Source organism: Asterias amurensis, chromosome 20 (assembly GCF_032118995.1).
Source record: "Asterias amurensis chromosome 20, ASM3211899v1".
Taxonomy (NCBI): Eukaryota; Metazoa; Echinodermata; class Asteroidea; order Forcipulatida; family Asteriidae; genus Asterias; species Asterias amurensis.
The window spans coordinates 14,758,477-14,774,245 of record NC_092667.1 but is presented as its reverse complement, the minus strand read 5'-3'; the positions used below and the strand labels follow the sequence as shown (position 1 = coordinate 14,774,245).

At 38.4% G+C, this 15,769-nt stretch overlaps 1 protein-coding gene across 1 annotated transcript; it reads left to right on the top strand.

The window, feature by feature from the left end:
* Window positions 1-1,844: 1,844 nt before the first annotated feature.
* Window positions 1,845-15,074, top strand: LOC139952376 (ornithine decarboxylase-like). The gene is made up of 13 exons (XM_071951490.1): window positions 1,845-2,027; window positions 3,172-3,308; window positions 4,096-4,285; window positions 6,201-6,297; window positions 6,672-6,748; window positions 8,078-8,250; window positions 8,450-8,584; window positions 9,014-9,179; window positions 9,623-9,800; window positions 10,433-10,566; window positions 11,064-11,190; window positions 12,393-12,480; window positions 12,903-15,074. Exons 3-13 carry the CDS (start codon window positions 4,181-4,183, stop codon window positions 13,126-13,128), a joined length of 1,506 nt encoding a protein of 501 aa, XP_071807591.1. The 5' UTR covers window positions 1,845-2,027; window positions 3,172-3,308; window positions 4,096-4,180; the 3' UTR covers window positions 13,129-15,074.
* Window positions 15,075-15,769: the final 695 nt, after the last annotated feature.

Below are 15,769 nucleotides of genomic sequence, written 5' to 3'. Positions count from 1 at the left end.
GGACATGCAATGCAATAATGTCCGCCGGACGGTTTTGCATATGCAACCGTGTCCGCTGAACGCTGCTGCATAATGCAATCGTGTCCGCCGGACATAATTGCACATGCAATTGTCTCCGCCCCGTGCAAAACCGTCCTTGCAGTAAGTTTAATGCCCACGGTCGACGGAATACGTTCGTCATTTTTTCACAAGCTAAAATGTTCGGGCGCTGGGTATTCGCTGTAATCATAAATACGTGAATATTCATGCTGCATAGCCCGAACGGGTGACATAGTTTTACATGTACAGTCACGTCTATTATACATTTCCGCCGGACGGTTTTTGCATAGCCCCGGACACGATTGCATATGCAAAAGTGTCCGGAGCGGACAGTATTGCATGGCGGACACAATTGCATCTGACACCGGCGCCCCTCCCCCTCAGTCCCGTGTGACACTGCAGGCTATCTGGCCGCCGCATGCGACGTTTTAACACGTGTCATTCAACACTCTTTATGTAATTTTTCTATGACATAACTACGAACGTCTCGGGGAAAAAAACACTCCACGGTTCATTTAAATTTTGGTTCATCGGCCAGGCTTTTCGGAATCACGGCTTCATTTAAAATAGGTTGACAGTACTTATGGAAACGGTCAGAATTTTTATTGTTTTTGGAGGGGGTGCATGGGGTGGTCAAAAATTGATCGCTCCCCATTTTAGAAATCTTATGCGCAGGCCACTGACACTCGACGCTCTGGCAGTATAGTAGTAATAAGTCGACTTGGGCATACAACCAGCAGCGGAGAGCGTTTGAAAAGGTCTCAATGAAACATTTGAATCATTCTGAGAAAGACTTCACGCCTGAAGCCTTTCTCAACAGGGGCACATTTTCTTGCAATTTCGGTGACCAATGAACCCAAATTTGTATACGGATGAATTGGTAGTTTTTATGCATTTTCATGTTAGATATGCACCAAGTGAGAACCGGTCTTTGACAATAAGTTACCACTAGAAAGCCACTGTCCTATGTACAGGTTGAGGGCGCTATATCGTTCAGTAATCAGTGATGGGACCGGGAGCTTCCCTTCCTATGATGTGTCATGACTACTATTATGAGAAGCATATTAATGATAACTCGTCATTTTGCACTATTTAAGTTTTCTACTTATCTTGGGAGATCATAGGTCTCGAGGAAGGCACTTTAATTCGCATTATTGTTTATATAAAACCCGATTTTCCGTATCTTCTTTCAAGTGTTCAAAACTTTGCGACTACCTGCGATCGTTAATGGATTACACATTAGTTTAATGCATTTCACCGATTTTCCTTTTTCTTTTTGTCTCATGTTTTAAGAAATATATGGGTCTGTAAACTTTGTTATGATGGTCAACGAGAGAGCATGAATTGTGGATGGGGGGCGGGGGCTGAAAATGGTGCCCAGCAAACAAGGAATAATCTCTCTTCATGTCTTTGTTAGGGAAATCTTCATCTGTTCCTTGATTTGATGAATTTTCTTCCCATCCTTGATGATTACCAATCGAATCATCCGTTATTCTATGAACTTATAGAAATAGTTCCCTAGATAGATAACGTGCATGCCAGATTGACGCGGAGGAATCTAGACATTTCCACACCCAGATTTTAAAGCTCTGATAAAAACTAGACTATTCGCAAAAAATTTAAAACTAGTCCCAAATTACTACTTCTATTTTCAACAAGTATAAGATAAGGCACCTTTATTTTAAAGTAGAGGTGTTCGAAAATGTAAAATCATTGGCCATCGGGACCTACTTTCTTCAAACTTGATATCTAGGTTAAGTATTGAGTAAAAAGATCAATCAGTTGCGCGCGGATTGTGCGCCGCAGTCACACACACGTTCATACGTTCTCTTTCACCATGCTCCTGTAACGACAGCAAAGATTCAGTGAAAACCTGCTGCATTTCACCCCAGAAACTTGATGTTTTTCTCCCCTTAGAGACCCTTTCAACCGCCAAAATTCCTCGTCGGCGGAGCAACCCCTTGTGCCACTCGGAGCCCTCAATATTGGTAAGTATTTTTCTTGAGTCTTTACGGATAAATGGAAAATATGCCGACCGGTTTCCACACGTGAGATAATTATTTGTTGCACATGGGTTGCAACGCTTTACGTGTGTTACGTGTGTGGACGGCGGGTTGGTTGGCGGCCATTTTGTCAATGATAAGTAGCATACGTAGGAAGGGGAGTTGCTCATGTAGTCAGTAAAATATGTGAAGAATGTTAAGGTCTGCCTGGTTGTAATATCATGGAGGTAGGTAATATTAAACATGTTAAAGCCGAGAGGTTTTTTGGAAAGGTCACTGAAAGCCTCGGTCAAAATTAAACAATCTCTCCGGCATGTCTGGGAGTGGGACTTTGTACAGATTTAAATTTTAATTAGATTGTCACCAATCAAATTGAGGAAGTTATTTAGGCCTAAATAAAAAGTAAAACAAAAGAGCTAAATAAGGTTAAAAATGAAATAGGACCCATGAAATACCATTTCAAATTTTCCTGTCGGGATTAAAAGAGAAGATTAATTAAAAGTGATAAAAATAATTCAAACTGGACAATTAAATATTTTTTTGACAAATAATGTGAGAACCTCATTTTAAAGTTTTTTTTAGGTTGGAAACAGACTGAGACAGGAACATGAGGATTAAAAGTTGAAGCTTTCCAACCACCTTTTTAGTACTGATCAAACAAATTGCAGACAGTTAGATCGAGTAAAAAAGGAGAAACATGTTTAGCATCCTGGTTTCTAAGTCAAACAAAAAGGTGGGGCTTTTTACTTATTTTTTATTTTCAAGTTGCCCACATGCTTTTTCAAATTCCAAATATCCATTGTTTTTGGAGTTATTACTACTGTTCAATCACACAACACAACACATCAAAACATGTTGGACAAGACATTGATTGAAGAAAACACATTGAAGGACAAAGCAAGGAAGTTTTTTTTTTTATTTTTTTTTTTTAAACAAAATTTTATTTTGCTGAGATCATTAAAAATAAAATAAATTGCTTTTTTCCCTTTTTACAAACAAATTAAATCCATAAAAAAATAAAATTAAAGAAGCAGCCTCGCAAAAGGAAGCCGGCGGCGATGCTAAACATGTTTATTTTTTTACTTGGCCTTGACGACTAACAATGAGTTTTGATGTTTTCTTGTTCTAGGGGGGTTTCTGTAACACATACTGGACTGTCGAACCAGAAGGATCTGAGCACCTAGGACAGCCGTTGGACTTTAATTTGGAGCCAGAGTGGGACCCCAGCTGATATTTGCTGGGTACCCTTAGGTTTCACTTCTCAGTGTAAGTACCCACTTTACAAAGTTTATTTCGGGCAAGATGTTCCTCCTACTCCTACTCTGATTTCAAAATGTTTGCCTTTGGGAAAATTAGAGAAACTGTGATAAGATAGATTGAAAAACCCTACACATTGTGTACATTTAAGTCAGCCCTTGTTGTACTTGATTCAATGGTTCTACTTATGTCATAAGAACCAAATATCTTGCAAGTAATTTTTGTTTTCCTGTTAATTTTGGTCTTGCTTCTAATTCGAAGCAATGTTTAAACTTTCTATGTCGTTAACCATTAGGATAAAAATAATTACCATTCAAAATCAATCCGACTCGAGAGTCATTTGTTGAATGTTTCCTTGCCTCAGCAAAGAAGAAAGAAAAAGATTCTTAGCATGAAAAGGCACTGTGTAAGCTTAGATTTGTGTCAAGCTGCATGTTAGTAGTTGCTGAATCACAAATAAAAATTAAAAGGTACCATATGGTCTCTCTACTCAGAGGAAGGAAGCATAATCAATATTGCGACCTGTGCACTCATTTACCTATACCCCTCTTTCTCAAAACCAATATTAATTGCAGCGATCAATTTTTGTTTAATGAGAATTGAAGTGCTGCTTATAGACGATACTTTATTGATTGTGCAGCATATGCTGTTTTATCAGCTTGAATAAAGAAAAACACAGTTACTTTTAATCATAAGGAAAGTTTGTCTTGCCCCATTGTATTAAATAATCATATTATTTCCTCTGAAAACTCATTAGTTCTAATAATGATTTCCTTTTTTTTATATAACGTTACAGCCTTCTTCGAATTTCATAAAAATCGCCACCACTGGTAAACCTCAAAAAGGAGGAGTGTTTTCAACTTGTAAAAAAAAAGAGTGCAATGGAGCGTTTCACGGCCCAGGATCTTGAGGCCGAGGTGTACAGAAGGGGCACAACTGTGACTGACATTGTCCAGAATAAAGCTTGGAACTCTACAGACAGAGAGGTTTGCCCCTTTAAAATCTTTCCACTCTAATTTGAAGATTTAGCAATCTTATTTTATCTTGCCATCATTGGAATAATCTGATCTTTCTCTTTCCAACAATGTTTGTGTGTTGTTTTCCTGATGTGGGAAGCGTTTAACGTCCGTCGATATATCGAAAATACTCAAAAACTCGATATTTTTTTGACATCGAAATCGCCGATGTCACTTTTATAATCATATCGTAATATCGGATTTTCGATATATCGAAAATAATTTCGATGTTTTGAAAATTTCGATGTTCCTAAATGATATCGAAAATACCAAAAGAGTGTCCGATTATTTAAAAGAAATCTGTGTTTGAGTATTAGAAAAGCCGTCGTCGTTATGTAGTTTCATCATTTTGAGTTGCCCTATTAAATAAAATACGTTTTACAACCAAGTATGTCTGCTTGTTCTTTGTGTTTTCGCCATCAGCCGCCGGCCCGCCGCAGAAGTTCACGACCCCGCGGCGAGCGCTCGGTAAAACCTCAAAAGAAACCGCCGCTGCTGCCCCATCGGCTGTTTAAGATGCAACTTCCCATTGCGCATGTGATCAAAATCAATGCGTATTCACCCCGCAAAAACTTCCCCGAATCAACAAGACAAAACAAAACAAGGAAGAAAACAATCTTACGTTATACAGTAAAATAATCTTTCTCACAATCCAAGGTATCGTAATGGCGTCATTTTGGTCAAATAAAGCCTACACGTTGTGTTGTTTTCGGTAAACAAGCTAACATTTCCGAGGAACTTTATGCTTCGCAGCACAGACCACGCTGTCGGCGGCTATTGCGTGCGTACCAGCGAAGACTATGCTTTTGTACGGTTTAAGCGTGCACACCAGCGTGTATGGTTATTGCAATTCGGGGGGAAAACCCGTTTGCCCAAGCATGCACAGACACGTGCAGTCTTTGGTCAAGGCGGCAACGCGTGATGCACTGCGTTATTTCGACAATAGAGGGCGTTCTAGCATTCAATGTTTCTTGCCTTTGTTATAGAATGCAAAGTAAAAAGACTACAAGCCTTTATTGGAGATTATGTGACTGCATGCTGCGTGCGTTGTATATTGTGATCGCGGAGTGGTAGGTCTGTGTTTTGCGGGACTTTCTAGTGATTTTTTTTTCGATGATTATCTCAACCATTTTCAACCGTAAAGGTAGTCCGGGCGCCCGTCGGACAACTTGATTGACACTTCTACGTCAATGCATCGGCAACTGACACCTTAATGTCGGCGAGTCACGCAACTCACAAAGGCTCTGTGTCATTTTGAGACGGCCAATCATGGCCAATCACGAATCGAGAATTGTGGTGAGCGTTCACCAAATGGCCAAGCCAGCGGTAGCGGCGATCATACTTTGTTGTAAAACCAGAAATAATCGGGGCGGGACTACGCAATTTGAAATTGTTTGAACTACAAACAAGTTCGGGGGATCAGACAAAAACAGGTTGAAATGTAACCCTATTAAACTGTCAGTCTACGGTATATATCTTTCTACCTCCATGAGTATACCAAGTGCTGTTTTTAGGCTTCCATCTTGCGCGCGGGAAATACTCGATATATCGAGTATACTCGATATTAAATTTTCGATATATCGGTTATGGGAAAAAACCGACATCGACGGACGTTAGAAGCGTTAGTACTGGGACAAGATTGTCTTTTTATGTAAATCTGGGTTTTTTGCCTTTTGCTAGAAAGTCAGGAATTTCTGTTGGAAATTTAGGGAAGGTTGGAAGTTCTTGTGGATTTTAGGGAAGGTTGGAAGTTCTCGTGGAAATTTGGGGAAGTTGGGAAGTTCTTGTTGAACTGTAGGGAAGTTAGATTCCTAATTGAAATACACTGAAGTCTGAGTGATTTTTTTTATTATAAATAACTGGTTTTGTGTTTTTCTTTATGCAGGATCCAGATGATGCTTTTTTCATTGGAGACCTCGGAGATGTGGTTGTCAAACACCAAAAATGGCTCAAATCATTGCCACGTGTTGAGCCATTTTATGGTAAGTATTTAAAACCCAAAGTTATAGGGAAATAAGCTGCTTTGAAAAAAAAGCATTAATAGATAAGACCCTGTGGTATGATTAAGTGAAGACTATTGTATGAAAGCTATATGGACTAGTAGAAAATTGTCCTTATAATTTTCTTAACCCCTATTTAGCTCCGTTCAATTTTCATGTGTGTGAAACAAATTTTGTAATTAACTTTTCACTCAACTCAAAATTTGCTCTTGAGAAATAATCGCTGGGAATACAGAGTTGTTATGTCAAAATACTCGGTATGAGTTTGTGGTGGCTGTATACATCAATTGAGGTTACACAGGCTTTGGTTGTAATGTTTAATGACGATACTAACAATTAATTGTTCATATTTTTAGCTGTGAAGTGCAACCCTGATCATTCTGTTGTGAAACTTCTGGCCGGGCTGAAGACCAACTTTGACTGTGCCAGTAAGGTAGGAATACAATTCTCTTCGAACTTCAATTCGGCCTTTATACCAAATTTACAAAAATTACATTAAATTTATTTGCACAAAATCCACTACAAGCCACGATATATAAAAGCTGATAGTGTATATACAAGATTGCTTTTTCAAACATATGTTAATATTAACCGTTATCTCATAAGTCTGTACTGAATGTTGACTGTTGCTATAGCCTTGCTCAAGGCAGTCGCATTATTCGCTCCAAAAAGACGCAGCTGTAAACCCACCCGCCGTATACCCTGTGCATGGTGTGTGCGATCACACCGAATGACCAACCCGTATACACACTGTCACATCGCACGAATACTGTTCACACAAGTCATCGCACTCGTACACCACTAACCGCATGCGGAGGCCGTCAGGCCGACAGCCTTGTCGGATCTGTATCTTCCCGTTTTAATGTGTTGTATTAAAAAAATTCCAATAGTGGACGAAATTGGGGGGCTCGAGGATATGCTAGTATGCAGCTCATGAATATGTATATCGTTCGTCAGACCTATCAGACAACACAGGATGCGAGGCAAATGAATTATTCATTTTGACGTCCAATCACGCACTTCCCTTATCACGACCTTTGGACCCTATCATGCGTCCGTGGTGGTGGTGTGTGAGGTAAACATGTCTCGTCTTTCGCGGGCATTATGGTAATGAGCTGACCGTGGGAACTCTTCGCTTATTATAGTAATGAGGTCAGTGGCTTCAACACAGATCCTACAAGGCTGTCGGCCTGACGGCCTCAGCATGCGGATAGTGTACGGGGGCATCGTGTCGTGCGATGTTACGCACAGTGAATACGGGTGGGTTTTACGCACAGTGAATATGGGTGGGTTTTTATACAGCGGCGGTTTTTTTTCGGAGTGAATAATTCGACTGCCTTGAGCAAGGCTACTGTTGCTAAGGCGATGAGGATATATACTTGCCCTCTCTGAGTCACCATGACTGAAAGAAGTCGAACTGTACTCTATTTTATAATCTGAGCCTTCAACATCAATGGCAAAGCTTTATTAACCGTAACCACCCTCAAATCCTACAAAAACCGTCCTACAGTTTTTGATTGAGTTTGATGAAATGGATACTGACATCCAGAGCACCCACTTAAAAATCAAACAGTCTGCTTTGCCACAAAAATTAGCTAAGCACAACAAATTATGCTTATCAGAATAAGGTTACCAGCCAAACTACCATGTCACATGTACAATTTGTGAATGGTATCCCGCTAGTTTTTGCTTAGCAGGGAATAAATAAGTTGTGACCTTTTCTTTTATCTGCTTAACATGAGTTTCTTCTTCCACCAAACAGAGTGAAATTCAGATGGTACTGAACTTGGGTGTGGCTCCGTCCCGAATCATTTTTGCCAACCCATGCAAGCAGCGCTCTCATTTGAAATTTGCCGCCCAGAAGGGCGTTGACCTCATGACCTTTGACAATGAGGAGGAGCTCCACAAGATTAAGAAAGTCTTCTCTGAAGCACGGTAAAGTTCAAACTAGTCTTGCTTTTTTGTCTTCGGCTCATTTTGTTTTTTCTTCCACAAAATGTTGCTTATGTGCCTAATCAAAAATGAAGCATACATATTCAATGATTCATCAACCTGTGTTTTCATAGCAAAGCTAACTCATTTAAAAGGAAACTACGTGTTTGTTTTAAGCTTTGTATATTGTTATCTACCACAGCCTTGTGCTGCGTATCTTGACTGATGACTCCACAGCTCAGTGTCAACTGGGTCTCAAGTATGGCTGCCATCCCAAGAGGGCTCCATACCTACTGCAGTTGGCCAAAGAGCTGGACCTTGATGTCGTTGGTATCAGGTGAGTTACTACACTCAATATTAGGGGTGGGTTGAGTTTTGTGAAGAGCCAACTTAGGCCTAGTGGTTTGTGTGGTTTTTTTTTTCAGGATTTACCAGGCTCTCTGAAAATCTTTAATGGTCTTAAATTTTCCTTAAAGTATGTAGAAAAAGAAAGAAATATATTACATTGTGTCCGAACATGATGTAGTATTTTATTTCTGAGGCCGTTTTTGCGACAATACTGGATTTCATGAGATTCTTTTTATTTTTGTGTGTATGTGTGACTTACTAAATAGCCTGTAAATGTCTTAAAAGCCTATACTAAATGTAGGTCTGCCTTTGTACTTTATCAAAGTTTACTCCTTTTTTTCTACGAGTCAAATATCACGAATGAAATCTAGAGGTCTGAAATTGATAAAATTGTGCTTGGTGATTGTTTTGTGTTAAGCTTCCACGTTGGCAGTGGTTGCCGTCACTCAGGTGCATTTGCGGATGCTATCCAGTCTGCCCGTACCATCTTTGATTATGGAGAACAACTTGGAATCAAGATGGATCTGTTGGATATCGGAGGGGGTTACCCTGGCCAGGCTTCTGCAGCTATTCCATTTGAAGAGGTAAAGTTCAGGTCCATTTTCATGACTCTGCTTACTAATAGTGCGATTTCTGCACTTACGATCACCATTCCCCTTTACTGTGCAAGCCCTGAATTCTCATGATTGCGCTGAGGGCTCTCTATTTTATGTGTGTATTTTGAGCTTACTTTCCAGGATAAAAAAGTAAGACATATAAACCCAGTCTTGGTTGTATTAAAATCGCAGGTGGGGGCATACATTGTGTAGTGTTTTGGGTATATAAAGCAAAATGTATAAAACTAGTAGGGGATTGAAAATAATTGATGTGTGGTAAATTTCTGTTAGGCCAAGTCAAACATGTGACTTCAATCTCTCTGTGTATATTGTAAACTTTCTTGTCTTTGGATTTGAAATAAAGTTCAGTAATAATAATAACCAAAACATTATATCCTTTTAAAGTTCAGTTTGTTTCATTTCCCCTACAGTTTGCGCACGTGATCAACGCTGCCCTCAATGAACATTTTCCAGCCAGTAGCGGAGTGCGCATCATCGCTGAACCAGGACGTTACTACGTGGCGTCTGCATTCACTCTTTGCGTTAACATCACATCCAAGCGTATGGTTGCTCGCGACATTCAGACATTCTCTGTCAAGGAGTCTAAAGGTAAAAACCGTTCTGTGATTTTTAAAAAATTTTTTTAAATGAATGAATAAGGGTTATAATCTGGCAAACTACATTCATAAGCCACGACAATTTGTGTTTATGATAATTTGTTGCCATGGCGATGATGATATATACTTGCCCTCTCTGAGTCACCATGACTGAACGAAGTCAAACTGTACTCTATTTCTGAGCCACTTGTATCAACTGTCATGATAGACACAATTGTACATATTATTACCAATCCATTCAACAAAATACTAGTTGTTTTCATATCAGATTTGTGTAGACTTCTTTTTTAATAATAAAAAGAAAACTGACCCTAAATAGCTGATGTTAACCCTGTTAAGACATTGTTAAATTGGTTTTCAAAAATAGTTTGTTATTGTCCTTCCATTTTTTCGCGAACAGCCTTTGCTTAAACAAAAACAAAAAATGTATCTAAATTTTCAGCTGCAGCTCTAGCTAGAACTGTTGCCAAGGGTGTTGCTTTGGGCATCATTTGTTCTCACTTGTTCCTGTCACAATCAATCTTAGGTAGCAGGCATCTGTTTATTCTGATATGGCCTACAGACACATCTCAAGTTAAGTTTATTTTTTTTATTTAAACATAAATCTCCTTCTTGAAATTCCAGATCTGGTTGCCAACTCCGTTGCTCCCTCCAAGTGTGAAGAACCAGCGTTCATGTACTATGTTAACGATGGTGTCTATGGTTCGTTTAATTGCTTGCTGTATGATCATGCTACAGTCATGCCCAAACTCCTCAAGGTAAATTACTCTCATTAAAAATAGAAAAAGTTTGGGCAGTAGTTGTGTTATTTTATGAGTGTGTAGGGGATAAATAATAATAATAACATTAATTAACCATTTTATATAGCGCATAACACATAGTGTTTAAATATGTCTCTATATCTTTATTGGATGATTGAAATCCACTTGCATTGATAAAAAACTTGTTAGACATGTTTTATGTTTTAAATATATATATTTTTTAAGAAGACAAATGGCTCTGGTAATTTGCAGCTCTTTTACTTAACAAAAGAGAAAATTGCTCCACGCCTGTGTTTGTTGCCTTGGTGCTCCTTGAAATATTCCAGTAGAAATTAAAGAGAGTCAAAATTATCCATCACTTTTCTCACTTGTATTAATCAATATTATTCAACATTGTCCTCAGGAGAAGAGCAAGAACTTTCTTTCCAATCAGAGAGTAGAACAAACAATGTATCAGTTAGTCATTTATTTGTTTATTTATTATTTTGTAACAGGAGAGGAGCAAGAACTGCCTGGAGTATTCAACCAGTATCTGGGGACCTTCTTGCGATGGGCTAGACCGTATCGTCGAGCACTGTCTCCTGCCAGAGCTTGAGGTTGGAGAATGGATGATTTATGAAGGTCAGTACTAAGACTATGCTGGTAGTTTGGAAATCTTTCATGAAGCTTATGGAGAGAGGAGAGCAAACACAAATAAACAAACTAACATAAAAACACCCCTTACAAACCAACACCCCAACAAACAAACAAACATACAATGCAAGAACCACAAGACGGCCATGATTTAAACCAAGATGACGACAGTATCACAACTATATTACATAATGGGAGACAATGTGGTTTTTAAAGTAGGCTTTGAATTGACCAACAGAGGACTGAGTGAATACGCCTATCAATAGAGTTCCAGAGGCGGGGCCCATGGTAGTAAAGCCTGTTTATATAGTAAGAAGTATGGAAAAGGCATATACAGATCATTCCTACGTTTTCATAAAGGTGCTATTTGCTGACGGAAAGTATTTGGAGAAAGTGTGGGGAAGAAGATTGTTTTGTTTTTTTGCAGAAAACTGCTCCATGATTTTTGTATCATTTACAGTTTGGCCAAAACATGTAATTTTCTTGTTAATATTAATCCAATAACCTTAGAGTGATGGTGGACACTGTTTGGTTTGGGTGTATGTGGTCGCTTTGACCCAAATCTAATTTATTGTCATAGTGTTGTGTCTGCCTTGTCTTGTAACAGCTTATTGCCATGGCGATGATGATATATACTTGCCCTCTCTGAGTCACCATGACTGAACGAAGTCAAACTGTACTCTATTTCTGAGCCACTTGCATCAACTGTCACGAGATATCTTAGACACTGGACACTATTGGTGATTGTTGAAGACCAGTGTTCTCACTTGGTACATCTCAACAATTGGTCGTCCAAGTTGCGAGAGAATAATGGAAGAAAAAATGCCAACCAAGTCTCAGGGATCTCATTTTCTGAGCAGAAGTCCCACTCATTAATGCTAATGTTAATCCCCCTCTACCACAGGGAACTTTCAGGTGTTCCAACATCTCCAAATGCATCGTCTGTAGACAACACATCAGGGAATCGGACTCCTTCACCAGTAACACCGGCGGTACCACCCATAAGACAAGGGGTCATGTCACCTGCACCACCACTAATCTCATTTATCTCATATCTTGTCGAGTCTTTTGTGTTCAATATATAGGTGAAACAAGAACTACATTCAACAGGCGTTTCTAGTTGAGATGAATTCTAACCAAATGAGTATGCAGCTATTATTTCCCAATTGTTTTTGTTTTTGTCCCAACAGATATGGGTGCGTATACCATGTGTGCAGGGTCAGAGTTCAATGGATTCAAGCGCCCAACTGGCTACTACGTTGTCCCAGACACCCTCGTGTAAGCCTCTCATTTTGCGTTTAATTTTATTCTGTATTCAAGTGTATTTAATCCAACCTTTTTTTTATTAAGGTTGCAAATAAAACTGCTATTCTATTTTACTGTATTCTGAACTGGTTGTTTGCCCTGTGTACAAATCCACATCGGAGTAAAAACATATTTTATTCCAATAGAGGGGGGGGGGGTGTCATGGTGTACGTGTACAGACGCCATGTTTAATGTTCACCCATTGGATTCCATGTTCTGGGTAATCCACACTTGGTTTATACCCCGATCAGTAAAATGTACCCTATTTAACCCAACTTTGATTAATACACCGGTTTATGCTCACCCATTGAATCCCAAATCCTGGGTTATGCACTCAAGTATTTTTGCCCAAATGATTAAAGTCAGCCCATTTAAACCCATTGTTTTGTTTACAGGCCCCTGCTGGAGTATATCTTCCCAGGAGATTCCAGCCCACTTAGCAAGTACACCACCCTGAAGGATGCGGCCACTCCATTGACCACCGACCACTACAAAACCCTGAATGCGGCCACTCCGCTGACCACTGATCATTACACCTCCCTGTTGGCCACATTCATCTCCCGTACCGACGTTGAAAACACCCCTTCCTTTGCCAGGTCTGAGATTGGACCAGAGTTCTGATGCAGCTCTATACCAAAAAGATTAAACATAATTTACATAAATTAGTAATGTTTGCCTTGCTTTGAAAATGTTTTGAAAGCTGTGCCATGTGATTTAGGGAGCGTCTCAAAAATCGGGGACGTTCTAGGCATAAGAGAATGTTTACGTTGGTATAGTCCCATAGTTCATTGGTTTTGCTGAACTGCATCATTGTGCCAAAGAACGAGAGCAGTCCTACATCAATTACCATTGGTATTTTGAGCGTTCCAGTGGAACCTTCCAGCGGTCAAATGAACTGGTCAAACTAGAATGTTTTACCATTCTGAGTTTTAAGACCCCCCTTTCAAGTGATTTTCAAGTATTAGTTGATATGTTAATGGTGTATGATGTTATTTTTTTCAAATAAAGCTTTAAACCATATTTTTCTTACGCTGATAATTTAGCCCTCTTTGTTCAGGTGTGACCGTGTTTCCAAGCATAGCTCTGCAGACATTTAAGGAGAACTTCACGATGCCCCTTCGGGTGTGATTAGTGCTATATCGGGTGTGATTAGTGCTATTTTAACTGTATTTTCATTATAAGTCAAGAAACTGGCCTTTAATGTTGTTTTGAATACTATCATGTCTTAAACTCCTTGCACAGAAACAATTTGCCAACTAAAATCCAATGTATTTTGAGTTTTACATATCCACTCAACTTAACTATTGCACCCACTTGTCTGATTTAAATCAGCAAAGTTTGCTTTTGATATTTAGAGGTACTTTATAGGAATATTTCAGAAAGTGTTATTCTCTTTAAGCGAAGAGCATATTCTGCTTTAATATCTACTGTTTGAATTATATAATTATACTTATTTTGTTCCAAACATATATTAACCTGTTTCAATCCTGCGCATGCTGCAATTACTTAAACGTTGCCAGTTATCTTTGTTTGACACTTAATCTTTTTCATTCAACTGCGATGTTAATTACTCAACCAAGGTTGCTGTAAAATTGCAAATACATTATTTTCTCGTTTTGATGCTTGTTTTACAGCTTGTTATTGGTCTTTTGGCGCCTGAAGTATGGTTCATAAAAAACGTATAAAATTTACTTTTAAATAGACGTCACAAATTCGCAATGAATAATTTGCAACAGTTGAACTGTGTTTAAAACATTCGCTGCGAAAACAGCCATGTGATGTCAACATTTGCACAAGTATGAACCAGGCTTTAGTTTCTTTTTTTAAGGGATTTAGTGAAAACTAGACTTGAGTTGCGTCTGCACAGTGTTGTGCTTGTTTCTCTGACTCTGATAAGTGTAGCTGAAGTTATTGTTTTAGTTATGCTGTTTGCAGTTCCTACCTTAAAATAATTTGATTATGAATTTTAAAACTGTTTACATTGCAGTTGCATTTAGAAACAACTTCAGCTGAAGCCAATGTCAAGAGAGGGGATGGGATAGTGGCTGCATGTCACTTGTTCAGAAATAAATTATCTTTCTTACTGCAGCTGACTTGCCTCAAGCATATAAAAGTAGTTTAAAATGGTACATTGTGCGTGTGAATTTGCTGCATATAAAGAATATAACGAATCGTGAAGATGTCAATGGGCAGTAAATGGATTAGACTCGTCTTATGAGGCAAAGTAATTTTAATTTTCTTATGGAAATCAAACAGAAACAAGAAATTTTGAAGCAGATTTGTAGTAAAAAAAATTGAATAATCTTCGACTTTGCTTTTTATTCATAACAAAACGCTAATTCCAATGTGTGTGGGCTTTAGGTGGTGTGTCTTTTCTCGATTTGGATTCAAAAATCGTATAACAATGCACACGTTTTCAGTTTGATTCAGTTTGGACCATTTTGGTGAGGTTAATTATCAAAAATATGTACTGGCATTATTTGTAGTTATTTGAGTTTTGATTTATTATTGGTTGATTATGCATTAGGTAACTGGTACGATTTATTAAAAGATTTTGTTGCAGGGAATTTTCTGTTGTGTGTGCATTTGATTTTTTAAACTTGTCTTCTACTTTCTTAAAGTGTTTGAAGCTCTGTGTTTCTCAGTGAAAAACTACTCGACTACAAACGATTTGTATTTCAAAATAACTATGATTTTGACAAACATAAATTTAATGGAGGGTTTGAATAAGAGAGTTGAAACCAACGGTCCCTTTCATAACCACCCAACTTATTTAGAGAATATCGTAACATGTTGTTTCTGCAAACATTGACTATACTGGGTTGGTATTAGTGTAACCTTCTAATCTTTGAGCTTTCCGATTGAAACTTTTTGTTATAATAGTACATGCAATGCATTTAAATGAGCAATCAGATGTGAGGTGAAGGCTCTAGACTCCATAATTATGAAGAAAAATTGAAAACTAGACATGTAGTGTAAGTATTTTACAAAACACGTAGGTGTTGGTTATCCAATCAGATGTGAGGTTAAGGCTTAACTCCAGACTCCATACCATAAAGCAAAAGAAAGAAAGAAAACAAACAAACAACAACAAACCAGCAACTTTCATGTACTTTTGTTCCCGGAACTCCTCGGTTTATTCTCCGTTAATTTCACATAATTCTGTAAACATTTTACACCAAAATGAAGTATTTTTTTATGAAGTAGATAATGCACGATTATACAAACAAAGAAGAAGTCTACGGTATTTTTTTCTTTCTTT